Source organism: Patagioenas fasciata, chromosome 2, assembly GCF_037038585.1.
Source record: "Patagioenas fasciata isolate bPatFas1 chromosome 2, bPatFas1.hap1, whole genome shotgun sequence".
NCBI classification, from domain to species: domain Eukaryota; kingdom Metazoa; phylum Chordata; class Aves; order Columbiformes; family Columbidae; genus Patagioenas; species Patagioenas fasciata.
In genome coordinates, this window is record NC_092521.1 from 62,150,105 (window position 1) to 62,177,400 (window position 27,296).

General features: G+C 38.8%; 1 protein-coding gene across 3 annotated transcripts; it reads left to right on the top strand.

Annotated features, from left to right (window-relative positions):
* Positions 1 to 35: 35 nt before the first annotated feature.
* On the top strand, positions 36 to 27,296 carry C2H18orf63 (chromosome 2 C18orf63 homolog). Of its 3 annotated transcripts, none has more exons than XM_065831982.2 (15): positions 36 to 992; positions 4,028 to 4,193; positions 5,540 to 5,618; positions 7,002 to 7,058; positions 8,362 to 8,473; positions 9,672 to 9,713; positions 10,704 to 10,780; positions 15,150 to 15,259; positions 15,915 to 16,011; positions 16,105 to 16,190; positions 16,750 to 16,927; positions 17,993 to 19,054; positions 20,066 to 20,179; positions 22,245 to 22,329; positions 24,784 to 27,296. In XM_065831982.2, exons 2-14 carry the CDS (start codon positions 4,060 to 4,062, stop codon positions 22,296 to 22,298), a joined length of 2,202 nt encoding a protein of 733 aa, XP_065688054.1. In that variant the 5' UTR covers positions 36 to 992; positions 4,028 to 4,059; the 3' UTR covers positions 22,299 to 22,329; positions 24,784 to 27,296. The 3 variants fall into 3 exon arrangements, with proteins under 3 accessions (XP_065688054.1, XP_071660398.1, XP_065688056.1); XM_071804297.1 differs by having other exon boundaries at positions 25,507 to 27,296; XM_065831984.2 differs by lacking the exons at positions 16,105 to 16,190; positions 16,750 to 16,927.

A 27,296-nucleotide genomic window follows, 5' to 3' on the forward strand; every position in this document is an offset into this window, starting at 1 on the left:
CTATCGCCGCCCGCCACCGCCCCCTCCGCTCCGCCCGCCCTCCACCTCCTTGCCGGTTTTTCATTGGCGAAGCGGAACGCCTTTCAAAGAAGGCGTCAGGCTGGTGACCGAGATGGCTCCACGGGGGCGGGACTTGTGAGGCGAATCGGCGGCCTTGTTGCTCTGCCCTCTCTCCGCGCTGCGGGTGTAAGCGCCGCCCTTCACGTGACCCGCCACTGGTCACGTGCCGCGGGTGGGCGTCTTACGGGCGGGGGGGTGGCCGCGGGCGCCCTGTGGGATGTCGCCGGGCTCTGAACCCGCGGCTTTCTCCCACACAGCTTTGTGAAACGTGCTGCCAGGGGAGGTTACCCCAGCGCTCGTCACCTTTGCCAGTGGTTGGCTGCGGTGTGTGCCGGGCCGCGTAGCGACGAGCTGACGATTTGTTCTCGCCTCCTTTTTATCCCGGCGGCTGCTGCCGGTTTATCTCCGCAGGAGCGGCGGAAAGTGCGGGCGGGCACCTCCCGTGCTGGCGGGGACCACCGTGCCCTTCCCTGCCCGCTTTTCCGACCGGCCGGGCAAGTCTCGCACACCCCGGTGTCCCCGAACAGCCGCTGGTGGGGCCCTGCGGGGTCCCAGCAGCGGCCGCGCTGTGCGCGGCCCCGCCCTCTCCCCGCGCGAGGCTGTTGCTCGCGCCAGAGGCGGGAGGCGCGCGGCAGTGCCGCGGCGTGCCAGTCCTGTGAGGGAGCGCGGCTGGGCGGGCTGAGGCGCGTCCCTGCCTGCCGGGGCTGCTGCGTACGGCTCCTCTCAACCTCCCGGCTGGCGCAGGAGCCCCCCGCCCTTCTCTGGGAGCGCTCTGCTGTGGGCCTCGAGCCGGGGCTGCGCTCTGACAGCCTCACCCTCACACCCACCTTGCTGCCGGGCGGGCTGAGGGCGCAGGGAGCAGTATCTTCCCCTGCGCTTGGTGACGCCCTTTCACCCACTGCCCACCCCTTTTTCCTGCAGTTTTGTTCAAGGTAAAACCTAGTTTCTCTGCTCTGGTCTCAGATGGGTTTGATGGCTTTGTTTGCTTGTTGAGCCAGAATGGGCCGCACTGTCCTATTCAGGGCAACGCCCTGTACTGTGCAGCCGGTGCTGGATCATGCTCATACACTCCTTGGGCGCCTCAGCTTCAATGGCCTTGTGTTGTACACGCTTCGGCTTGATTATGTGCTGAATATTTTTTGTGGAGTTTGTTTACACCGTAACTTAAGTGGCATAACATTTACCCAATGTGACCTGCCAAGACCCCTTTCCTTGAAGGTGGTGCTTAGGTAGGTTTTTTTGTACCTGATGCCTGTGCTGTTTTTTATGCTGTTTCCCTGAAAATAAGACAGGCTCTTATATTTTTGCTTCAAAATTTATTACTTTTTTACATGTATAGCTGCCTGGACACTATTTCAATTGACTTTTTTAATGAACTGTATCTAGGGCTTATTTTTGGAGTAGGGCTTATATTTGAAGCATTCTCAAAAATCCTGAGAAATCATGCTAGGGCTTATTTTCAGGGTAGGTCTTATTTTGGGGGAAACAGGGTATCACCATGCAAGACAGCTCCTTACTCCCTCATGGAATGCCACCATGATCTCTAGTTTGTTACAGTCAGCCTGATGGGCAGAGTAGCTGCTGCCCCACATATCTTGATGTACTCAGTTTTAACAAGGTCATCACTGAAAATAACAAGTATTGCTACAAAGCTCTTGTGTTTTACCTGCCTGTTCTGACACAAATCGAGCAGTAGCCATTCTCTGATGTCCTCTTCAGCTTAGCAGGAGCTTTGTGGTGGTTTCAAGTTCTTGTGGTGTGATTATCAGCATTTAAAGATGTAATTTCTCCCACACATGTTAAGTTTTGCTTATACAGCAGGCAGTTGCATTCATTTCCTATGATTTACAACTGGAAGATCTATATTAACTGGTAGTTCCCACTTTATCCTCTCCCTGAAGGGAGAAGGTCTTTGCAAGCACTCTGCCCCTTTAGCTTTTAAGATGACACGCTGAACACAGTGAGTGCTTCCCACAGGGAAGTTGGTCTCAAACAGCAAGCAGATCACTGGAGCGTTGCAGCATGTGTTTTACAACATCTTCACCACAAATATCCCCAGGTGGCAATTTAGGATTCTTTTAAACATTATGAAAGCTGAGGACTCAGGCTTTCTTTTCTATGTGTGCAAACGGACAAGGTTGGGTTTTTTTCTCATTTGTTTACAATGGCCCTTTCCCTTAAGCTGCAGCTTTTTGAATTCTCTGATGAAGAGAGAATCTTGACTGGCATTTTAAAAAATCTGCTTTTCATGCTTGCTAGAAAAAACTTCAAATATGTTTTCCTTAAGGGCAAGAAACAAGGAAACATTTTATTTTAAATTACAGTTATAAAACACTGATCTTGTGATTTTTCTAGGATATGGGTGACGTTATTTTTTTTTAATGTGTTACACTGTAAGCAAGTGAAAGCAAACTCAGAACAGCAAAGTTGTCTTTAACTTTGTTCCTAAAAAAAATCTTTCCAGTTCATCATTTTTGGATCACAATTTGCAGAATTTCTTTTCAGGCGAATACCTGGTGATTTCATAAAATTCAGAAACAAATTACTTATTGCTATATTCACTGCACTGGTAAGATGATTTCCCAAAAGGCTTTTAAGTTTTGAAGCAGGGAGATCTATTAATATTAAACCAGCTTTTTCTGGTGTGCATTGTTTGTTCCTGGCTTTTCGTGACAAGCAGACTTTCTACCTGCTCGTTTTTCTTTGAAACACTTTGAATGAAAAAGGTACTGTGATGAAAAGGTGTATTTTCTTTAAATAATGAAATATTAGATTTTTTTTTCAATAAATATTCTGATTCCTTTACACTGAGCCTGGCCTGTGCTGCAGTACATAGGATTGTACAATAGGCTGGATAACAGCCATAATTCCAGTATTATTCACGTTCAATTTTTAGTATTGCATGAAAGGATCACATTCTCAGTCTGAAATTCTGGAGTCTTTTTGGTGCTTTTTAGGAAGTTCCAAAAATGCTGGTGTTGCAACACATCTGCTCAGGAGTATGGCAGTGAACACACATGTACTCTGTATTCTAACTTCATGTGAAGTATCAGGTCATGTGCACTTCCAGATAATGATTCTGGCCTGAGCCCCGAACTACTTCATACTCTTGAACACAAAATATAGCCAATAATTTCTGTTATAAGGCAAAGCTTAGGATCTGAGAGACAGCTTTGGTAGAACCACTAATCACATTCCACTCCTGGTGCCAGATATGTTTTCTCTCATCTTTTGATAAATACGTAGGAGTGTACGCATTAAAAATTCCCTCCAAGACAAAATGCTGCTCTTAATTTATTTCTCCTTTCAGAACAAGAATGGGAGAACAAATTGTCTTTGTTCATTATTAATTATATAGCTGAATGCAGTTCTGGATCAGTACAGATTTCAGTCTGGTGTAAGACTGTACTCAGTTCTGCATAGGTTGGAATACAGTGTTCACCTGCCACTTGAGAAGAGAGACATTTAAGCAGAGAGCCTGCAAGTTCCCTGTAGCACTAGAGAGCCTGGTGTGGAGAAAAAGGAAAAGATTTCTAGCATGCCTCCATGTTTCTGTGGCTTTCATTCTCTCCAACAGGCCAGCCATGGTTTTTGTATGATTTAGTGAGGACATAGGTGTTGAGCTCCTGGGAATTAAACTTCCTGCCAGACAGGAGGGAACCAAAATTGCAGAGTGATTCCTCATCCCAGATAGGTTCCAGCCTCAATCTAGACTGAAAAGAAGATGGAAAGGATGCTTTTGTCCTTTTCTTTACTCTGAATATTTGGACTCTTGTAAATAATTATTTTTTCAAGTATAATGCAGTATTTATAGCAAAAGTATAGAACTATCTGTTGACCAGTTCATGTTATATTGCTTACCTAATCTTAATCAGAAGATTATTCATTTACCTGATAGCATATACTTTTAAAGTTCTGTAAACAAATATCTGCCATACAAAAATGAATTTAAATTTTTCTTTTTAAGATCCAGGTGGCACGTTGGGGCAACAGTATAACATGAATGACACCAGGCACCAGTCTCTTTTCTTTGTCAGTCTGCCAGAGTTACAAAAACTCTGTGCCACTACAGTAACACTGAATTCTTGGATACCAGAAGCTGAGACAAGGAGTACACAAATAAAGATTTGCAGGTAAAGAGTTCTGAGATCTATTATTTTCAGAAGCTGTTGGTGGCTGTTATTCAAAGATTTTATTAGCAGTACTAGAATTAACTGTAATAAAATCAGCAAAATAGTTATCAGCAGCAGCAAACAGTATAAAATTGTTCAAAATAATGGTAGGTTTTTTGTGTTTTGTTTGGTTGGTTGGTTTTGGTTTTTTTTAGGGAGTCTTGCTGGCTATTGGGAAAAAAAATAAATACATTTCTATTATGTTTTAAATGTCATCAGCTGAAATTAACAAGGCCACCTGCTTGAAATTAATAAATAGTTAAAATTAATCTGTGTTCACCTGTAAAGTTGGAATGCTTTAGGTACATCTTTTGAGCTCTTGTATTGTTTTATAGCAGTGTGCCCAGGTGGCCAAGAAGGCAAATAATGTCCTGGCTTGTGTCAGAACTAGTGTGGCCAGCAGGACTAGGGAAGTGACTGTCCCTCTGTACTTGGCATTGGTGAGGCCCCACCTTGAATCCTGTGTTCAGTTTTGGGCCTCTCACTACAAGAAAGACACTGAGGTGCTGGAGAAAGTTCAGAGAAGGGCAACGAAGCTGGTGAGGGGCCTGAGGCACAAGTCTCATGAGGAGCGGCTGAGGGAACTGGGGCTGTTTAGCCTGGAGAAAAGGAGGCTGAGGGGAGACATGATCACTGTCTACAACTACCTGAAAGGATGTTGTAGCATGAAGGGTGTTGGTCTCTTCTCCCAGGTGACAAGTGAGAGGACAAGAGGAAATGGCCTAAAGTTGCACCAGGGGAGGTTTAGATTTGGTATTAGGACCAGCTTCTTCATGAAAAGTGTTGTCAAGCACTGGAGCAGGCTGCTCAAGGAAGTGGTTGAGTCACCATCCCTGGAGGTGTTTAAAAGGCACGTGGATGAGGTTCTTAAGGATATGGTTTAGAGGTGGACTTGATGGAATTAGGTTAACAGTTGGACTCAAGCATCTTAAAGGTCTTTTCCAACCAAAATGATTCTATGTAGGTTGAGTGTCAGCAAAAAGTACACTTGGAAAGCATAAGTACGGTCCATAGTGTTTCTTGAGAATTATGTCATTCCCTTTAATAGGAAGTGTAAGAAATGAGAAATACTGCCAAAAGGAACACTTCTGGAGAGTTCTGTTAATGTGCCCAAGGCCTGTAGTCTTTGTCCTAGGCCACTGTGGATGGGTTAAGAGCAAATAACTTGGATTCGTCTGATATATTATACTGAACCACTTGAAACTGAAAATGGAATGTATTATGTTTGCAGAAGGTGAAGAAAATAAATTTAAGCTGAGAAAACCAGGTATGAAAAAATATTTTTTTGAACTTGTTTTTTTTTATAGACAGTTACTATTCCTGTATCAAGACATCCTTTCTGCACCTGTTATTGGAACACTAAATCAAATTTCAGTTGTAATGACGGTCAGTATCACTGTGTAAATAAGTATATGTAGTTACATACCATTGCGGATGAGCAGAATGTACCTCACTCAAAAGAGAGAAACAGCAATATATTTTCTTGAGGTAAAATAATAATTTGACAGAGTTCAATAAGTTTGATGGCAAGGTTCATCATATTAATTACTGCACAGAAGACACATAAAAAGGAAAATTGAGTTATAATGACTCACACAGAGACCGGAGGTACAAAGAGTAAAGAGGACCCTCCCACTGAGTCATGAGCTTCAGAGTGCACTCCCTTGCTTTCTAAACTCCTTTTTGGAGCCTAGGTGTGGCTGGATCCAATCTCCATCTCAGACTTGGTCCGCCATTCATGTCTAATGGAATTATCCATACAATGATTATAATATCTGGGTAGCCACATCAATTAGTAATATTTTGTAATATTCAGCATCTGTCAGTCACTTATCCAGGATCTGTCATGGGTAAGGGAGCTCTCCACCTTGGGTAAGGAACGATCTCTTAGTAAGGAATTGTGAACCTTGAGAGTCGTCCTTGCTCGAGGGGAGCGTCACCTGGCGTGTGGTCCAAGTGCCTGTCAGGGAGAACTCAAACTGGACCCATCCTGCTGCTAATATTTATCGGGTGAAGTAGTCAGCTGCTAGTCAGTAGTGTAGACAAGATAGATGTCTTCATTGTAGCTCTCATATGTTGTTCTGTGTTTTGGTTATGTTGTTCTGTGCTTGGGTTATCTTGCACTTTTGGGTTTTGAAACCACCATTCAAAATTTAAGACACCTTCACTCTCTTGTATTATACATGAGCCAGGGGCTTCCAGCTCACAAGTTCGCCCCAAGGACATGAGGCCTGTTGCTTCTTGGTCAGCTTGAACCAAGGTATGGCTAAGTATCAAGTGTGTCCATCACATGTGTGTGTTTCTCTAAGAAGTGTTTTGTTTGAGGATAAAGGATAAGTAAAATTATGTCATTTAAAGCCAACTTTTATTTTTGTGCATTAGTAATGTAGATGACAACTTATCTTCTACTCTTTTGATGAAGTAACCTTTTCAGATGGCAAACCTTTTGTGCTTTTGTGGAGCAGAATGAACTCAATTGGTAAGATGCCACCCAATTCACAATGGGAGCAGCAGGGGCAGAGCTCTGCGATTATGTTTTGGGCAGTTTTTTGCATGCTTGTTAATGTATCTTCAGCTGGAAATGAAATTACACTGCGACAAATGCCTGAACTAATTTTAGTTATTCTCCTTTAAAATATGGTGTCTGCTTTAACTGTTCTTCGGCGTGTTTTTCTTAGGCAAAGTCACTGATGGACCAAAATTTAATTTATGATTTGCTAAAACACCCCTTAATTTCAGACACTTGATTTTTTTTAAATTTATTTTTAGATACCATTTTACAAATCAGGAATATGTCAAGCCTACATAGAGAGACAAGGAGCTACTGTAAGTGCTGAAAGATGTCACAATTCTTAAGATTGTTACACTTGTCTGCAATTGCTGTTGCCAGAGATGAGTATTTTACAATAGAGCATGCAATTTGCACTACAGAAGCCAATTCCAGGGTAAAAAAGTCTGTCCCATAGACAAAGTGCCTCTTGTGAATCTGGGTATAGTAAGAATACTTTGTCAGTCAGAAGTTTTAAGAAGTTCCTAAGCAATTTCCCTAGATGTCTCAGTTGCAGTGAGATCCTGATGCTTTTAAGGGGCATTGGGGTTTGACCTGGAGGCAAGGACAGACCTGCCCTGTGGGCCAAAGACCAGCAGCTCCCCTGCTGGTGACACCCCCTCTCTGTGTGCCCTATAGGTTCCATAAATGGGAGTGCTCAGACAGCTGAACTGTCTTCCCATTCACATTTTGCATTTATCCAGCCTGTATAGGACAATCACAGGAAAAAAAACTGAAATCATAGAGAAGAAGTTGAACCCATGAGCTTAACAGCTGACACATATTTAAACCATTATGCAGTTGGGTGTATTTTATCTTTGTTCTAAGAAATGTAAATGCATACCTGATTTATTAAGATGTACACTGTTCAGATATGCTTACCTTACAAAACTGCTTTATATTGATATGTGTAACTGAACTGCCATCACTAGATTTTCCAACACCAGCAGATTAGTAGTATGAAGTATATTTAATAACCATGAACTGCAAGCAGATCCTTGCAGGATCTTGTTAGAGACAGTCTCTTGGAGGTGTATTAGTTAACTCTTTTTAATTCATTGTAATTAGTTTATTTTTCTTGACTAATGTTAACTGTCAATAAAAAGCTATGCAGGACAGGCAAGCAGTCAGGTAAGTAGTACTACTGGGTGAACAAAGCTACATTTATTTATTTTTCTTGTGATTGGAAGAAAATGTGTCTGATCTGGAGCTTGACAGTAGAGTTAATATATATAAATTTTGGATATTGTGCCTGTTGTCTGGACAGAGATGTGCATCTGGTAAAGTACTCCAAATAGTTCAGTTAATCTTTTCTTCAAGTCTATTTCCAGCCCTGTGAAAACATTAAATGAATTGTAGTGCACCTTGCTTTGATGACACATGAAATCTAAATGCGTACATCAAATATTGTGCTAGCTTCCTCTTGCAGCTAAGTAGATGAAAAGTAAAGATGTGTAACATATACTAAGATTTGGCTCCAAGATGCATTAGCAGTATATTTGATTAAGTTTTGATTGAAGCCTTTAAAAAATGTGTTAAGTTATTAATAATGTATTGTTCTTTTTTCACTGATGTTATTAGCTGAAAGCACCACAATCAGTTAGTCCAGCCATTCTCCAAACCTGTCTCTCCTACACACTTACAGCAAGACTAGCTCCCAGGTGGAACAAGGCTGGTCATCTCTTGGTGCAAGGTATTTGACTCACCTGGATCAGGGATCAAGCATTTAGCTTTCTGTTCTTTATTGTTGCATCATTTTCAATAATTTAATTTCCATGATTATTTCATTTCCATCATTATTTCATTTATTATATTCAATTATTCTTTCATCCTATGATTTTTTTCTTTGATTGCATTTTGATTGTTCCTTTGTCCAAGTGCAGTGATTCAAGTTAACAATCTGAATTAACATATCATTCACTTTTTCATCTTCCTCCTCATGTTTGTAATAGGTGAAATAATTATGTCCACTAAATGCAACATATAAGATGAACAATTTCCAAACCAAATACCACTGGGCTGCAAATGTCTTCTAAAAATTTGGCCCATTTTTCAGATTCATGTTTTCATTGGTATTACTTTTGCACATGGTTTACATGCTTTTCTAATGCAGAAGTGTTTTTCTTTCAGGCCATCTTCTACCAAGCTTTGTCTTTTTAGATGGCAGTTCCTTTGTCTGACATCCCTTTGCTAACTGTGTAGGATGTATGTGAATTACCAAAGTATGGAAAAACAGATGTGTTTCAGCTAATGTTCCTGTTAGGCAGAACAATGGTATAGATCATTCCAAATATACATTGAGAAAAATGTTTATATTATTATCATATTTCCAGCCGCAATATTAGCAGTACCTTGTTTTAATTATCTTCAGAATATATAGCTCTCTGAATGAAATGAACTTATTCAGGAATAGGAGCTAGAAGTAGAGGGCTAGATGATAGCTGATATAAAACTGGGTTCAGTGAAAGATATTGACTAACAGCAATGTGACCCTGGTACGTGCAGCTTGTTTCATCATATATGTTGCTAAAGCTGGGCAAAACTCATGACAGATGGCAAAATATGTAGTAATATCATACAGATTGGCTTTTGAACCTGAGAAATTTATTAACTGTTAGTCAATTAATCATAGTTCTGTGTATAATTCCTTACTGGGGGGAACGAATGATGTATAAATTACTGTCCACCAATATACTTTTATATATCTTTTTAATATAAGACATTAATGAATCAGCACAAAGTTAATTGATAGAGGAATTTTTCTCTCCGTAAAAGGAACAAACCTTCAGCATTAAAGACACACACATATGAAACTGTGTGATTTTTCTTTATTTTGCATAGAGACGTTAGGCATATGGTTTAGAAAATAATATCTATCTATTTTATTTAAGGAAAAGAATTTTTGTCTCATTCAGGAAGGCAAAATGCTGTTGGTAAGTATAAAATTCTGTTCATGGTAAACTTGTGAGAGCAATGCATAGTTATGTGCTTTCGTACTGCTTGATGTTGATATTACCAACACAATGTATTTTCGGTATTTCATTCTGAAATAATCTCTGTCAAAGTACACTTGGTGGCAGATGATGCTCTGTACATAATAGTTGTCAGCTCAACTGCATGTTTGAAAAATTACCTACAAAAAAGATAATTTTTCTACTATTAATCTACACCCATAGATTGAAATTTGCCATTTTAAAGTTACAATTATTACAATTAAATGCACTTGCCTCAAATTATGAGTCTTGCAACTGATGTGAAAGTTCTATAATAATAGGTAGGAAAAAGAGCTAAAGTGACTCTCCTGTATGAACTGTGTTTGCTGTTCATAAAAGTTAAGTCACAAAGCATGCTGCTTAGCTATTGCAAAAATTACAAAGTAATTTTTTAATCTAGCATGAAAGTTAAAGATTACATTTGGGGATATCAAAGGCTAAATTTGTGACAGGGACATATGTTGAGGAACATAATACATTCAGTCCCTGCACTACAGCTTGCTCAGAGCTGAGTGGATGTTCTGGGGATGTGTCAATATATGCTTATCTTGTACATATAGTCTTTCCTATTGACCAGTTCTGGGTACATAATACTGGATCAGATGGCTCAGTACAGCTAATGGTTATAATAACTCAATTTGATTTGAAAATGGGTGTTTGTGTATCTAGGATATAAGTATCAAGCATCCAGCTGCATGGACAGCCATGTGTTCCTAGGAAAGTGTACCGCCTGGATAGTAATTCATTATTATTTTAAATTTTCATAGTTAAAATTCAATTAACTTCAATTTTCATGCTGAGATAGTCTAGCCTTTTGATTTTCAAATGCGGCATTTTGACTAACAATTACTTTAAATAAACATTTGGGTTAGCTTTCTAACAGATGAACTGTGGTTAAAAACAGGGCTTTGTGCTTTGTTTCTGTTTTAGTTGTAGATCTCAATGTATCAGAGAGACAGCTTTGCATCAGTGTGGAGCCTTGCTCGATTCGGTTGCCACCCGCTGAGGTATAAAACGATTTTGTATGCCTGTATTTGTCTTACTGATTTTTATGTTATTTTCTGTTAGGTGACTTGCAATTAGCATGATGGGGATAGAAGCACTTATTTCTGATTGTATTAAGATAGTAATCTTACTCATTGACAATCTGCATCTTTTATAAGTGCATAACATCCATATTATATCTATATTGATCCATTCTAGCAAGCATTGTAAAACTGAGATTCTAGACTAATTAAGAGACCTTTCAAAAATGCTAACAGAATATAGTAGTGAACTGTCTTTATGATTCTAGATTTTCTTCTAGCAGTGTTTTCTAGAAGCCACTCACTGGCTCACTGAAATACATAGATAGTTTTGAGCAGCATCTTAAAAGTGAAGCTACAAGTAAGTTGTCAGTGCTGTATTAGGCAGGAAAGGTTTATCTCTCAGGGACAAAAGGATGCTGAGGCAGGAATTAGCTGGGCTCATTTGGAGAGCTTTAAACTAGGCTTGAAGGGGGATGGAGTTGTAGCTGGACTTGTCCCAATGGGGCAGCATTCTAAAACTGATGAGGACTGGGTGGCCTCTTATGCCCCTAGGGAGAAATTGGTGTGCTCTGCTCTCTCCCTGAAATGCCTGTACACCAATGCGCGCAGGATGGGGAATAAGCAGGAGGAGTTAGAATCCTGTGTTTGGTCGGGAGATGATGATCTGCTGACAATTACAGAAACATGGTGGGACAGTTCACATGACTGGAATGTAGTCATGAATGGCTACGCGCTTTTCAGGAAAGACAGGCCAGCCAGGCGTGGTGGTGGAGTTGCTCTCTATGTGAGAGAGCAACTGCAATGTACTGAATTCTGCCCAGGAGCAGATGAGGAGTGAGTTGAGAGTGCATGGGTCAGAATTAAGGGGCAGGCTGGCAGGGGTGATACTGTTGTAGGTGTCTATTACAGGCCACCGGATCAGGCTGAGGAAGTTGGTGAGGCCTTCTATGGGCAGCTGAGAGTGGCCTCACAATCACAGGCCCTGGTTGTTGTGGGTGATTTTAGCTTCCCTGATGTTTGCTGGAAGGACCATTCAGCCAGCCAGCCACAGTCCAGGAGGTTCCTCCAGTGCATTGATGATAACTTCCTCATGCAGATGGTGGAGGAGCCGACTAGGAGAGGTGCACTGCTGGATCTCATCCTCACTAACAAGGAGGGTCTGGTCGAGGCTGAGGGCTGCCTGGGTTGCAGTGACCATGAGATGGTGGAGTTCAGCGTTTTGTGTGGCAGGAACAGAATAGCAAGTAGAATTGCAACCCTGGACTTTAGCAGGGCTAACTTCGGCCTTTTCAAGCAATTGCTAGGGGAAATCCAATGGGCAAGACTACTTGAAGGAAAAGGGGCCCAAGAGAGCTGGATTGCATTCAGAGATTGCTTCTTCCACGCTCGGGATCAGAGCATCCCCACACGTAGGAAGTCAAGGAAGGGAGCCAGGAGGCCTGTGTGGTTGAATAGGGATCTGTTGGGTATGCTCAAACAGAAGAGGAGAGTTTACAGGGCATGAAAGCAGGGGCTGGCCACTTGGGAGGAATATAAGGCTGCTGTTAGAGGATGTAGGAAGGCAGCTAGGGTAGCCAAGGCTTCCTTAGAATTACAGCTGGCAAAGAGGAGTCAAGGACAGCAAAAAGAACTTTTTCAAATACATAGCAGATAAAACTAATACCAGAGGCAATGTAGGCCCACTGATGAATGGGGTGGGTGCCCTGGTGGCAGAAGACACAGAGAAGGCAGAATTACTGAATGCCTTCTTTGTCTCTGTCTACTCTACTGGAGGCTGTCCTGGGGAGCCCTGTACCCCTGAGACCCCGGATGAAGCCAGGTCAATGGAGGAGTTTGCTTTAGTCGATGAGAACTGGGTTAGGGAGCAATTAAATAGTCTGGACATCCATAAATACGTGTGTCCAGGTGGGATGCATCCGCGAGTGCTGAGGGAGCTGGCTGAAGTCATTGCTAGACCACTCTCCATCATCTTTGCCAAGTCTTGGGAAATGGGAGGATTGGAGGAAAGCAAATGTCACTCCAGTCTTCAAAAAGGCCAAGAAGAAGGACCCAGGTAATTATAGACTGGTCAGCTTCATGTCTGTCCCTGGGAAAGTAATGGAATAGCTTGTCCTTGGTGCCATCTCAAGGCATATCAAGGATAAGAGGGTTATTAGGAGCAGTCAGCATGGCTTTACCAAGGGTAAGTCATGCTTGACCAACCTCATAGCCTTTTATGAGAATGTAACAAGATGGATGAATGATGGCAGAGCGGTGGATGTGGTCTACCTTGACTTCAGTAAAGCCTTTGACATGGTCTCCCACAGCATTTTCACAGCTAGGTTGAGGAGGCGTGGTCTAGACAACAGGATAGTGAGGTGGGTTGCAAACTGGCTTAAGGAGAGAAGCCAGAGAGTGGTAGTCAATGGTGTGGAGTCTAGTTGGAGGCCAGTATCTAGAGGAGTGCCTCAGGGGTCAGTACTGGGGCCAATATTATTCAATATATTCATTAACGATTTAGACGAGGGAATTGAGTGTACTATCAGCAAGTTTGCTGATGACACTAAGCTGGGAGGAGTGGCTGACATGCCAGAAGGCTGTGCTGCCATCCAGCAGGACCTGGACAGGCTGGAGAGTTGGGCGGGAAATAACCTGATGAAATTTAACAAGAGAAAGTGTAGAGTCCTGCATCTGGGCAGGAACAACCCCAGGTTCCAGTATAGGTTGGGAAATTACATATTAGAGAGCAGTGTAGGGGAAAGGGACCTGGGGGTCATGGTGGACAACAGGATGACTATGATGAGCCAGCACTGTGCCCTTGTGGCCAGGAAGGCCAATGGCATCCTCGGGTGTATTACAAGGGGGATGGTTAGTAGACCGAGAGAGGTCCTCCTTTCCCTCTACTCTGCCCTGGTTAGACCACATCTGCAATATTTTGTCCAATTCTGGGCCCCTCAGTTCAAGAAGGACAAGGAACTGCTGGAGAGAGTCCAGCATAGGACCACAAAGATGATTAAGGGAGTGGAGCATCTCCCTTATGAAGAAAGGCTGAGGGAGCTGGGGCTCTTTAGTTTGGAGGAGACTGAGGGGTGACCTTATTAATGTTTATAAATATATAAAGGGTGAGTGCCACGAGGATGGAGCCAGGCTCTTCTCAGTGGCAAACAATGATAGGACAAGGGGTAATGGGATCAAGCTGGAACACAAGAGGTTCCACTTAAATTTGAGAAGGAACTTCTTCTCAGTGAGGGTGCCAGAGCACTGGAACAGGCTGCCCAGGGAGATTGTGGAGTCTCCTTCCCTGGAGGCATTCAAAACCCACCTGGACATGTTCCTGTGCGACCTCACCTAGGCGTTCCTGCTCCAGCAGGGGGATTGGACTAGATGATCTTTTGAGGTCCCTTCCAATCCCGAACAAACTTACTGTGATACATACTGTGTTTAAAGTCCCTGTATGTAATTATTCTGGAATCTGCTTCATTTTCTGTGCAGCTTCCAAAATACTGCAGCAACCTGGACTATATTGCTTTTAAGCATAATTAATAAATTTATGGTTGAAGTTGAAAAAGTACCATACTTTTTGACAGCTGTGTCACCTTTTTTGAATATGTACAGGGACATATATGTTAGTCTTGATGATTTTTTCCGAAATAATTATTTCTGATCTGAACTCTTCTTTGTCAGAATAGAAGAATAGGATTTCTTCTGTGACCTAGTTGGACAGTGAAAGCATTAAAGCTTAAACATTAAATGAGAAAAAAATATAGGAATCCAGTTCCAAAATGACATAAAGCAGTGATGGAAGCTGTCATGATGTGGCTTCATTATCTGTTTGATTATTTTAATACTTTCCTAAACCACAAATGGCTAGATTTTCTTGTCAGTAAATAAGTGCAAGCCCTGATAGACCACAGAGAGAGAAAATGTTTCTCAAATCTCAGTGTTTGATTGGCCCTACAGTCAAATGTTTTATAATATGGGGGGTTATTTGACTTTTCACAGGGTGAAACTGTATGTCCTGTTAATTCTGTTGCTTGGATGTTTGCATTTGATTAGGCAAGGTGGCATACACAGCTACTGGACTGTCAAACGTGGGTTTCTAATTTGAACTTCGAAAAATACACATGAAAGTGAGACAGTTCTTAGTTTGAGAAGTTCCTTTTGTACTCTCACTTTACTAATAAACTTTGAAACTTGTACTTAAGTTTTGGAAGTGGGAATATCTTCTGAAATAATCAATCTGTGAAAGCTGATAAAAGAATAATAATGTATAAGGTTCAATATACTGTGATACACAATTATTTTTGAATATTTTGATGTTGTACTGCTGTAGAAGTATTTGCAAATGTGTTTTTTTTTCTGTTTTAAGCTGGAAGATTTTGATATTTCAGCAAACACCTTAAAACTGTTTGACAGCAATGAAAATACTGTTATTCACCAACATTCCATATTAAGTAACTGGTGCTATGTTTTGCCAAGGTAGGAGTCTGTTTACATTTCAGCAGAACCAAACATTTCCTGGAACGTTTGCCATACAAACAGTAAATTTTACGTTAGTGATAAGAACACTTCTGTTTTACAATCTGGTTTACATTCAGGAATCTTGCTTATTTACTTTTATGATCTCAATGTTATGGAAAATGAGAAAAAAAAATTAGTGAATCGTAACTTGCACATTTAAATATTTCAATTTTACTATTCACTCTGCTACTTTTGTTATATGCAAGAGTATTACTTTTTCTCAGGTATAGTTTAAGCAGAAAGTGTCAATTAAAAAAAAACATATTTCCACCTTTGCCACAAACTATCTCTATTTTCATCTATGATTTTCATCATAAAATATGAGAAGTAATGATACATTTATTCTTGTTCTACATTCACTGGTAGTGAGTATTACAGACAAGAGAGGTTAGACTTGCAGATGCCAAGTTATTTTCTATACTTCAGGAAATATTTCTATTGTTCTGTTATAAACTTATGAGCTAAGGTTATTAATCCAGAAAACACAAAAATAGTCTGTAAATAGTTTGAATGCCAAAAATAAGACTTTTTTTTTTTTTCTTAAAAGTCTGGTATATTTTCAGCTGAGTTTTATGACACTCTGTCTAAGCATCCCTTCTTTACCTATGCACAGCATGAAAATGGGTCAGATCATAAGCATCAGCCACATAATTCCTCCAGAATCTCCTTTCCGATCATATACAGAATTTCAGATGCACTGGAAGAATCTGGTAAGAAACAGTATTCATTGCTTTCTTATTTCCCTTTCCTTTTGTGTACCTATTGAGTTTGTACTTGTAATAGAAGTTTGTGTTTTTTTAAAGTATGGATATATTCTTCCAGAAGATTTTGGAGAGAAAAAAATATACTTCAGTGTTTACTTCAAACCAATAGGGGAAAGGTTCTTTACGTATCCTTTCAGAACATTTTTGTTATGTTTCCTCTACTACACTTCTAGCGAAGCTCTAAATCTTCATTTTTTAAAGTGCCCCATTTTCTTCTTCTATAATTTCATAGAAGTTAGTGAAGAATTGTTTCACTAGGCAAATTGGAACAAAATATTTAGTCAAGTCTCTTTGTCCTTGTATTGAATAATAATAAGTCAGATAGATCAGTTTGCTTCACAGCTTCTGTAAATATGGTAATGCTACTCTAACTGGTGATGTAAAAGGAATAATTAAATTCCTGTAAAAATATGGCCAACAAATATCTGTTTTAAAGATAATTTTCCTGCTAGGAAAGACTGGACTAAGGATTGCTTATATTGAGTGAACTTTACTCTGGTAGATTAGTGTGGTATAATCATGTCAAAGTCCTGTAACTTTATAAGCTTCAGTCCCTGAAGCAAGTGCTTTTGTTCACCTTTTTGAAAAAGCTTTAGACATGTTCCTACTTTCTTCTTAATGAAGATGATTCGTAATTCTGGAAAAGTAAAGAAACTTTCTATATATCCCTGAACACTTACTCAGATACCCTTTAAGTTGCATTCGAAGTCAGCCGGTGCAGTATTTGCCTAGAACAGATTCAGAAAGTGTGTTGAACTCTTTTCTTTCTGACATGAAGCAGAATCTTTCACATCTATGTGGATTTCCAGTAAAAATGACAAGTAAAGCACTTTATGCTACACAGGAACTCTCCAGGGCTCTGGTGCGTGTAAGGTTTTTTTATAAACATATTCATGGCATGTACTTTTTTCATGATATGAAGTGGTCTTTATTACATTCAGAACGCAGTAAGAGTATGAAACTATACTTTTCATGACAAACAACTATCAATCATTTAACTTTAAATGTGTAATTAAATATTATATTGCTATTTGCCATTGTTATACTGTTCACATCACAAATACATTAAAAAATTTGACTTAGTGTTAATTAGTTGCTGTCAATATTTGCAGTTCTGTAGACCTTATTTTACATTTACACTTTCTTCCATAATAATAATAATAACTACAACTATTATTATGATTATTGTTACAATTTAATTTTAAAAAGTAAAAAGGTCAGTGGAATTACACATTTAAGAGCACTCAAGCTGTAAGATTTACTCCATAGCTGGTCATGGAAAGGAGGCAAGCAATCAAAACTACTTTAATCTGAGGTTATGACAAAGGCTGAGAATCAAATTTCTTTGGTAGTAGTGTGTGAAAGAAAAAATGAAGTAATTAATTCTGAGCAAAGAATAGTGACAGAAATTGCAGAGATTGTAAAATACTATAATCCCCTTTCAGAAAGCAGTTCCTGTTTGTCTCATCAGTGATCAAAGCTAGAATGGCTCCTGTTTGTCATCTCTGGGTTTTATAGACCTTCAAACTGCCTTTCGCTCATAATACAGATGCCCTTAGAAGTCTTAAGAGACAAGGAGCCCTGTTAGTCAAACTCTCTGCAGACTCCTTCAAAAGGGGTAGACATTACCCAGTTGGAAAACACTAAACCAAGATAATGACAGTCATTTAAGTCTTTCCTTCTGAGAAATATGATATTCCAGCACAGTTTATAAGCAAAGAACTAGGGGGAGGAGGAAACAAATCTTCATTTATAGTGACAACAAAATATTGTTTAAAAATATAGTTCATTCTAATTCAGAACAGGAAAATGTATGGTTGTATATTGTGATGTGTATTACGTAGATATAATATACTGATGCATTAGGTGACACTATCAGATATTTTAATCCAGTTCATTCAATTTATCAACTCTTGTTGTATTGCAGGAAATAAAATCTAAGCATATGAAACTGGCGAGTGAGATGGTTTGTGTAGTATCTCTAACAGAGGCTCCTCCAAGAAAACAGACTTTGCCTAATTCTTCATCATGCAGTATGGAAAGCAGCCACTGGATGGAGCATTTGATCAAAGAGCCAGAAACACACGCTTTTTTGAGTAGCCGTAAGGGTACGGAAGAGGTTAGCATCGAAGCAACAAGGAAATCAATGAATGATAGGCAAATACCAGGAGTACCAGAGTTACCAGTTGTGAAGTCTTTAGGAATGCCTGTAAATTCAGCCTTTGAACTCCCACCCAAAAAAGTCAGCAAAATTATACCAATTTTCAAAGGAAAGTTGTTGCAAATGAATGGGAAGACCTCAAATCAAGTGGATGGGAAGAAAAGAGAAAAAGCTGAAAGGCATTCACCAATTAAAAATATGGGTGTTTCCCCTTCTATGCTGAGTGTGTGCAAATCCAGCATATTACAGGTTTACAAGCCAGTTCAAAATATGTCAGTCAAAAATCCTGCTCATAGCAGCATATTTCAGGTAATAAATGCGAAAACATATGCAAAACATGGTATACCTGTATTTCAATGGAAAACAGAGTCTGGTGGACAAACGACTAATTCTCATCTTTCTGATAACTCAGCTTCAGGTGGGAATTCAAGTGAAGTCAATCATAAAAGGGCAAATTCTCCTTCCTTTCTTAAGAATGTTGGGTCAGTGCTTCAGAAATCGAACATCAATCTGAGTTTGAATACATGTGCATCTCCTGCTTCCAGTGCAGGAAGAGGAAAAAAGTCCACAAGTCAAAATACTATGCAAGTTCTTCAGTCAAAGAAAGTACCTTTGCAAATTTGTAAATCAGACAACAAAATGACAGGCTTTGGTTTATCACAGCAACAAACAAAGAGATCAAATGGAGGAGCAGAGTTAAATATTCATGACTCTGTCTTAGATGATAGAACGTGCATTGCCAAAAATGAAGGAAATAAAGCAGCCTGCCATTCTAAGGACTGTAGTGCTAAGACAACTAGTCATCATTCCAAATCTAACTTTGAACAGGTATGGTGTATAACAGGGCTTATTCTCACTGGTTCTCACAAATTTGGTGATGTTAAGCAATAAAAAGCATGACTTTCATCATGTTCTGCCATAATTCTAAATACTGTTTTCTAAAATTTCTACCGGATAAGTTAATGTTTGCAGCCACTGCTGCTTTTTTTTTTTTTTTTCCTGAAAGGGAATGTGATCTACTGTGTTGTCTGAGATACACACTTTTTTTTAATTTGGGACTTTTAAGATGAAATGATTAGTTTTCTTTCCTTTAAGACAGTTTATCAATATATGTGTGAGGTGAAATTCACATGGTGAGATTTTTGGTGTTCGGCCTGTCTTCATATGACACCACATTAATGAATAGCTCCTGGAAGGAATCTCAAACCTCGTCAGTTGTGTAGTGCTGACTGCAGTGTGTGTAAGGCATTGTGCTGTTAGACAAATATGGAACTTTGACAAATGCGGAACTTTGACAAATACAAGTGTAATTATAATTACGATTAATTACAATTTCACTGAAAGCACAAGTTGCAAAAGGAAAAATTGCTGCTGGGCATAAGGAAAAAAAATCTTCAGAGTGAGAGTTGCTAAGTACTGGAAAAAGTTGCACAAAGAGGTTGTAGAGTTGTTATCCTCTCAAACTCTCAAAACTTGATTGAATGGGGCCCAAATCAATGTGATCCAACTTTGAAATTAGCTGTGTTTTGAGGAAAAATTATGATTAGATGACCGCTAGAGGTACTTTGCCACCTAAATTTTCTATGATTCTGTCTGCATTTCAATAAAATAAACAGCTGGGCTGGTTTCAGTGGAATTTTCATGAGGATGCTATCCCACAGATTTGGCACATGGATGAAATCTATTGTGCTTATTGTTTTTTTCACCTAAAAAAGGTAATTTGGTAGGTTGTTTCAACTTTGTGTTATGAGGGCACCTTTTGAAAAGTAGATAATATTAACAAATAGACCGATACTGGGGGTTTTTTGCTAATGAATATATACATTTTTGTACTTTAAGATGATTACAGGGAATGATGTGAAATGTGAAACCTTGACCTCAAAACCAGCTTCCTCAATCAAGGAGAGCAACCTGGAAATATCTGTAAAGAAAGGTGGTGCCAGAAAAAGACAGGTAAAAAACCCACACATGTACACCCCTTAATCCAATCTACAAGGACCTGAATGAAGAGATAAAAAGGAAAGTTTTTTTCATTTTAGCATGTTCCAGTTAAAGCGAGGAAACCAAGAAATCTTATTGAGACCACTCTGGATAAAATAAACCATTGGTTATGTTACTATTACTTCAAATGTGCATTTGAAATATTTATCTCCTGCAAAAGATACTACTAAAATGAAAATGTTGAATGATGTTACCTAATGTAAATATCTTTCTGAAGCAGATTTTTGAATTCTACAGAAAGCGGTTTTATGCTCTCTAATATGACTATGGGCATTCTTATTGGCTCTGTAAGTGTCTCATCTTAAGGCTGAGGGAGCTGGGTCTCTTTAGCTTGGAGAAGAGGAGACTGAGGGGTGACCTCATTAATGTTTATAAATATATAAAGGGTGAGTGTCATGAGGGTGGAGCCAGGCTCTTCTCAGTCACAACCAATGATAGTACAAGGGGTAATGGGTTCAAACTGGAACACAAGAGGTTCCACTTAAATTTGAGAAGAAACTTCTTCTCAGCAAGGATGACAGAACACTGGAACAGGCTGCCCAGGGAGGTTGTGGAGTCTCCTACTCTGGAGACATTCAAAACCTGCCTGGATGCCTTCCTGTGCAACCTCATCTGGTGTTCCTGCTCCAGCAGGGGGATTGGACTAGATGATCTTTCGAGGTCCCTTCCAATCCCTAACATTCTGTGATTAAGTGCTTGAATTCAGCAGCATTCCGTAGAAATGAGTTCCAAAAGGCTATTTGGAATTCCTTCTGGGCTTTTAAAAGGTGTATTCTCTTAATTATTTAATGTATTTCAGTTGCTATTCTTTTGCTAGAGGGGTGGACAGCAGGGATTATATGGGTTCCTAATACCATTTGTGGGGTTTTAATACTTTTTTCTCTGGATTCCTCTCTGTTATAGTAGTGTGTACTTTTAAAATCATCTTTAAAATATTTTTTCATTATTTTAAAATATTTCTTTTATGTACCACTGTGCTACACTTCTGTTTCTAAATATTAATATGAGTTATTTAAAACTCATTTCTTTAAAACTCAGCTATATCTTGTGTCCTTCTCCTTACAACCACTTTCTTCATGTTTTTACTATCTAGAAATTAGGTGGATTAGAAAGAACAGGTCCCAAATTTCCAATGTTCAGTACAAGTGTATTTTCTTACTTAGATATGTATGTATTATTTGTGATAACAGCCAACTGGAAATACTGTGCAATAACTCTGGAAGATAAGCCAGAAGGGGGAAAAATTGCATGCACTTAATACGCTTTTCACCCAGGTCCCCTTGCCTTTTGTATTTCACCTCAACCATGTGACCATTTGAGGTCTCATTACACATGATCAGTTTGAAGGGCCTTGTAGCGAGGTGGGTGTTTGCCTCTTTTTCCCAAGTAACGAGCGATAGGACAAGAGGAAATGGCCTCAAGTTGCACCAGGGGAGGTTTAGATTGAATTTCAGGAAAAAATTCTTCCCGGCAAGGATTGTCAGGCATTGGAACAGGCTGCCCAGGGAAGTGGTTGAATCACCATCCATGGAGGTGTTTAACGAACATATAGATGAGGCTCTCACAGACATGGTTTAGAGGTAGATTTGACAGTGCCAGGTTAATGGTTGGGCTCGATTTTAAAGGTCTTTTCCAACCAAAATGATTCTATGATTCCATATAAACTTGCCATGTCAAATGTCATCATTAACCACCAAACACTTCTCTGAGGACTAAGCCTTTGTCATTATCTCATGTTTGGACACCCAAGGTGATCAGTTGGTTTTGAAAGTCCTGACTGCCAGCATGTAAAAGGGTATTTTCAAAACGGCTCTGACTATAATTATTTACCCACCGTACATACAAGCATACTTTAAATTATATTTATGCTGGAAAACAGAAACTTCTATTAATTACTTCTCATATCATTCAACTAATCATTTCACTCAGAAATAGCTTTTTAGTTGAGCTGTTAGCTTAGTATTACTGCTTTGTTTGCTTCACTGTTTTTTGCCTTTTGTTTGTTTTTTGTTCACAGAAAGAAGGTTATTTAAAATTAAAGAAAGCCAAAAGAAGTAAGCCTTCTATTTAGGATGTTCTGGAATACTGAAAGAAAACTCCGGGTATGTTCATTACAAATTTTAAATATTTTTTCTTTATTAAAATGGTATCACATTTATAATAATTTCTACTCTTTTGCATCATGATAATGGTATTGCCTGTTTCCAAAGGCATCACTTTACTGAACAAATGGCTCCTAGAGCAAAATAAGAAGGTAGCAGAAGCTAAGATTTCTTGGGTTTATTGGACACTAGCAAATAAAGCTTTGATTTTTTGTGAAGCAAACAACATTAAATACAAAGGCATTTTGTACTTAGTGAAACTCAGAATTTGGCATAAATGTGTATTTTGATTGGCTCATTTTCTTTCAGACTAAAATAAACCTGTTTTTTGTGCTGCTGAGTTTCATTTTAATCTGAGCTGAAGTTAAAACCGTAAACCATTAAAGTGAAGCTGTGTGTATTGTTTAACATCATTACAGGAAATGGGGTGGCTAAAAGCTTTTGTGGTGCTAAAATCTAATTCAAGGACAAAATGGTCTGTCAAACAAAATGAATCGACTTAGTTTTGTGACCAGATATTTCAACCCACATCGTGGGTGGTTGTTGATAATAGTGTTGCAGGATAGAACAAGGTTTTCCTTTGAATATTCCTTTAAATATTTAGGATACATATGGCATATGAAAAACCCCAGTTTGATTGTCCAAACGCCTGTCACAAGTTATTGGTAGTTAAACGTGCAGGAAGGAGTAGCCTATACAGTTAACTGTTTAAAAGACAAATAGAAGTATTCAGAAGAAAATATTGATGTAAGCAAGAGAGTCACACAGACACACCATAAAAAATGCATATTGTGCTTAACGAATAGAAAAACAGCAATAAAGAAGGAAAATATAAACAGTGCACCTTTTAATCTGGCTTTTGGCTTCAACATAAGTGATAACAAGTAGCCAAATATGCATTTTGTTTCAGAGATGCACTTTATGTCCTTCCGTTCTTTTCGTGGATAAATTTCCTCAGGTGACCATATATATCAGTTGTCTTCTTTCCCTAAAGGAAGTCCATTGTATGGATGGAAACTTCCCATATAGAGCCTTCGTACTCCATTATTCAGCAGTTCCTGGGTTTAGCATTTCACCTCTCCTGCTTCCAGCCAGGCAATTCAGGCACAGTCCTTCTGCAGAGGTGATCTGTTCTAGTGGTTCAGCATAGATATCTGTAGGTCCAAAGTCTGTGACTTTCACTGAGGACAGATGAACAGAAATAGTGTCTCTGAGCATGGTCAGAACTTGATTTTTTTCTTAAACAAACAAACAAAAAAAAAATCTAACTTTTTTCTTCTTTATGAGTTAGATACCACAGGAACGTTGATCGTGGTAGGTGATGCTTAAGTCCTAGAGAGGAAACAGTGTCTTCCATAAAACACTTAAAATATGATTTCTAAGAATCCAATTGGTATAGGCTCTTCATTGGGGTCAGTGATAAAAAAAAAAAAAAACCTAGAGCTAAAATAACTTCTGCAATTGGATCTGGGCCTACAATTTTGACCTTGACAAGCTTTGCTCTGAATGTCTTTATTATGTATTACTACACATGCATTCAGAGTGCATGTTTTCATTTGAACACTTGAGAATTACTTTTAAGTTTTCAAATTTACTGTGTAGCAACATTTATGGGTGAGAAGGTCTTATAATGGAATTCAATGATGTAGTCAACAGGAAGGTCTTGGATCTATAATTCATGGCAGTAAAAACTTTTTTTTTACAATTATCTTGCAAAAAGGGTCAGTTTTTATGATTAATGTGCCAGATTGTACAGCGTCTTAAGTTGTCCAGGAAATCACAGCATAATCCAAATTTTCTTCTTTATTTTGCTGGTGAAAATAGTGGATATGTTAATAAAGCAATGTGAGAGAAGTATTTAACATTTTAAGAACTTGGACATGTGATTCCAATACTAAATCATTCTCATTCATTCTGTTTTTACCTACGTGTAGACAGTCCTCCACTCTCTAGGGAAGGACTCAGGCTTTTCTTCAGCATAAAAACAGTGTATAGATATTAAGCATGAGTTTGAGATACCTCCCTCCTGCCCCCATAGTTAGAGGTCTGGACTGTGCTGGGTACATCATTCTATTTCAAGGCCATGCTGATTGGGCCAGTGGAACACGTAAAGCTGCTGAGGTGCCCAGCCTGTGGGGTAGGGGTGGCAGGATATCTGCTGCTGAGTGGGCTCTGTAGAGCCTGTTTGGTATGGCTACTAGATTTCCATTGAATTTAACAGGAGTTTGGCATCCAACACATGTGGACAGCTAAATGTAAGTACTGTAAATCTGGTGCTCAAAACTATCCCACGAGTCAGACTAGAATAGTTGTTCAATTTAAATAAAGACCTGCATCATTACAGAGTTTTCAGAAGAGGTTTGTAGGTTCTTCTCAGCTATTTTATATTTGCTGTCAAATTAAAACAGAAGTCTCAGTGTCTTTCAATAATAGAAGTCATCCTATAATTTCAAGGTCAAAAACTGCTGTGAAAGGGAAGTTTGGCTTCTAAGACCAATCAGAAGAGCGGAGCTTCCAAAGAAGAGTATATACTAGTCCAGAAAAAGTATTTAAAAGATGGATTTGTATCATTATAAAAATTGGTGCTGAAACAGACATATACAAAATAGCAGCACTGAAGTTTCCAAGCCTTTTCCACTCATCTGCAGAGCTCTTCCTCTTGCTCTGCTCCTGGGTTGTCATATGATACTGACCTTTGCTTTTAGTTGCCAAATTTCATTTAGCAAATGAGATGCTACAAATTCATCACATATAGTAATAATATTATTTTACATGAACGGAATTGCTGCCACTACTGTAAGGATATAGTATGAACACAAGATGATGGCAGGGGATCCACACAGCTGGAGTTAGGTAAAAATTAGCAGCAGTTTTGTACAGAAGGGCTAGAGATTTACTGAAATGTTTCTTCTAAAATGTGGATTGCCCTAAGCCAACATTTAGGAATTTCTCTTCTAATTAGAAGTCTATGGTACCACAGTTTCAACAAAGCCATCTTTCAAATGCTTTCTTGATGTGAAATATTAGGTTAAAATAACACCTTTTAAGATATTGTGTGAATATAATAGCTTGAACTGGTTTTGTGAAGAAACAGTTTTAACTTAAATTTGTAAATATTTGTATGGAAATCATATGTGTTTCTTAAAATCCTGTCTCTTACCTTCTTGTAACCTCAAGAATGTGGTTTGGCTGCCTGATCTTGGCTGGTTAAGAGCATGTGAACAGATTTCTGCAATTGAAGTTCCTCCAGCACCACAACTGATTATATTTTGAGGGCTTTAAAATTGAAAACCGAAGAGGAAGAATAAAGCTGAGCATAGTATCATAGGTTTATCAAGGAGATAATTCTTTCTCATTCTGTGTAAAAAGGCAGACATTTAACTTGAATGCCCTAAATCCGAACCTTGTAAACAGAATGCAAATACAAGTGTGGAAATACAGCAATGTATGTTTGCATATTAACCATACAGTTTTGAGTTGTCTTTTGGGTTCTTTGGTGATCTAAACTTCTTTCCTCCCTTGGATTCCCAAGAGGGCCTTAACATACTTGAGGATCTCTGAGCTTTGTGAATATTATTCTTTTTATTTCACATCTTTGATACCTGTTTCTGGATGAAAAACTGAGGGTTAAAGACATACAGTCAAGTGAACCCATGTATCAACAACTTCTCCAGACAGTTTAGGTTAAGAAGCCTCTAATGAATTTGAAAATTAGGCTATTTGCTTAGTTTTTGAATCACATTATGTCTGTCCTAGCACTTGCTTACACAATCATTCTTCCAAGTTATTTTGAAGTTTCAGGTCTGTCTTTTTATTATACAATTATATTTAATTCTTATAAACAATGTCTGGGCCTCTTTGTTTCATCAGTAAAACATTCCTGAATAACTTTTCCATGTCAAGTCAGGTGGTTAGAAAATAAACAGTACATTTTTTTATTAGGGGAATAATCTGAAGGCTGGATTTGATTTAAGCTTCATTAATTCTTGTTATGATTTTTAATGAATTTCCATTTTCAGAAATTAAATTGCTCTGTAAAAGATTTTTTTAAGACGAACAGATAATGCCATTCTTTAGCAGTTCATGCACAATGTGTATAGCTGCTCTTTGAGTAATTTTATTAGCATAAATGTTATCTTCAATGACCTACTTGAAGGTATAGTTACAGATATATACTTCTAGATGTTTCTTGCCCCATAATTGCTCTTTATAAGTGAATATTATTATGTTACCTGGAAAATGAGAATCAAATGTCACACTAGGTCCTAAACTCAAACAATATAGAACTGTAGTTTGACACTTGCTTTGGATATACATTTGCAAAACTTTTTTCCTAAAGGAGCTGGTACAATGGATTTTATGCACTTACTGAAAACCTTTTTAGGTTTATATTGGTGTGGCTGTATTGTTATTTACCTCAGTTTTCAAAGCAGGATTTTTCCCTACTGCAATGACAACTGTTGTTTTGGTTTTTTTTTCTTGAATGACAATTGTTAACATAGCTCAAATTTAATGGTGCCAGTGCTTGAAAAGAAGTGGGCACTTCAACAACATGTAATTTTCTCATATGTAATAGAAGAAGTACAAACCAGTGCAAATATTACAAAAATTAGAGCAATATGCTCAGCAAGAAACAAAATTATACTTACATTTTGTCTGGAAATTGGTATGCAAAGGTACTTTTCAAATGCTGTTGATTAGTTATTCTTTCAAAGGTTCGAGTATATATAATTGATCTTTTTCTTGTCTTACAGTATGGAAAAGCTTGCAGAGCATTTGCCTATATACTATGCTATATAAATGAGTACTTCAGCTGATCTGTTTCTTGTTGCTGTTTAAATGCTGCCAGTTGCCAGCATTTGCCTTGTATCATAACAGAAGTCATTTTGCATTATTTGTGCGTTTTAAAATGTTTACATCATTTTGTGTTATCTATTCTAGTAGTCAAAATACAGAAAATGTAATTA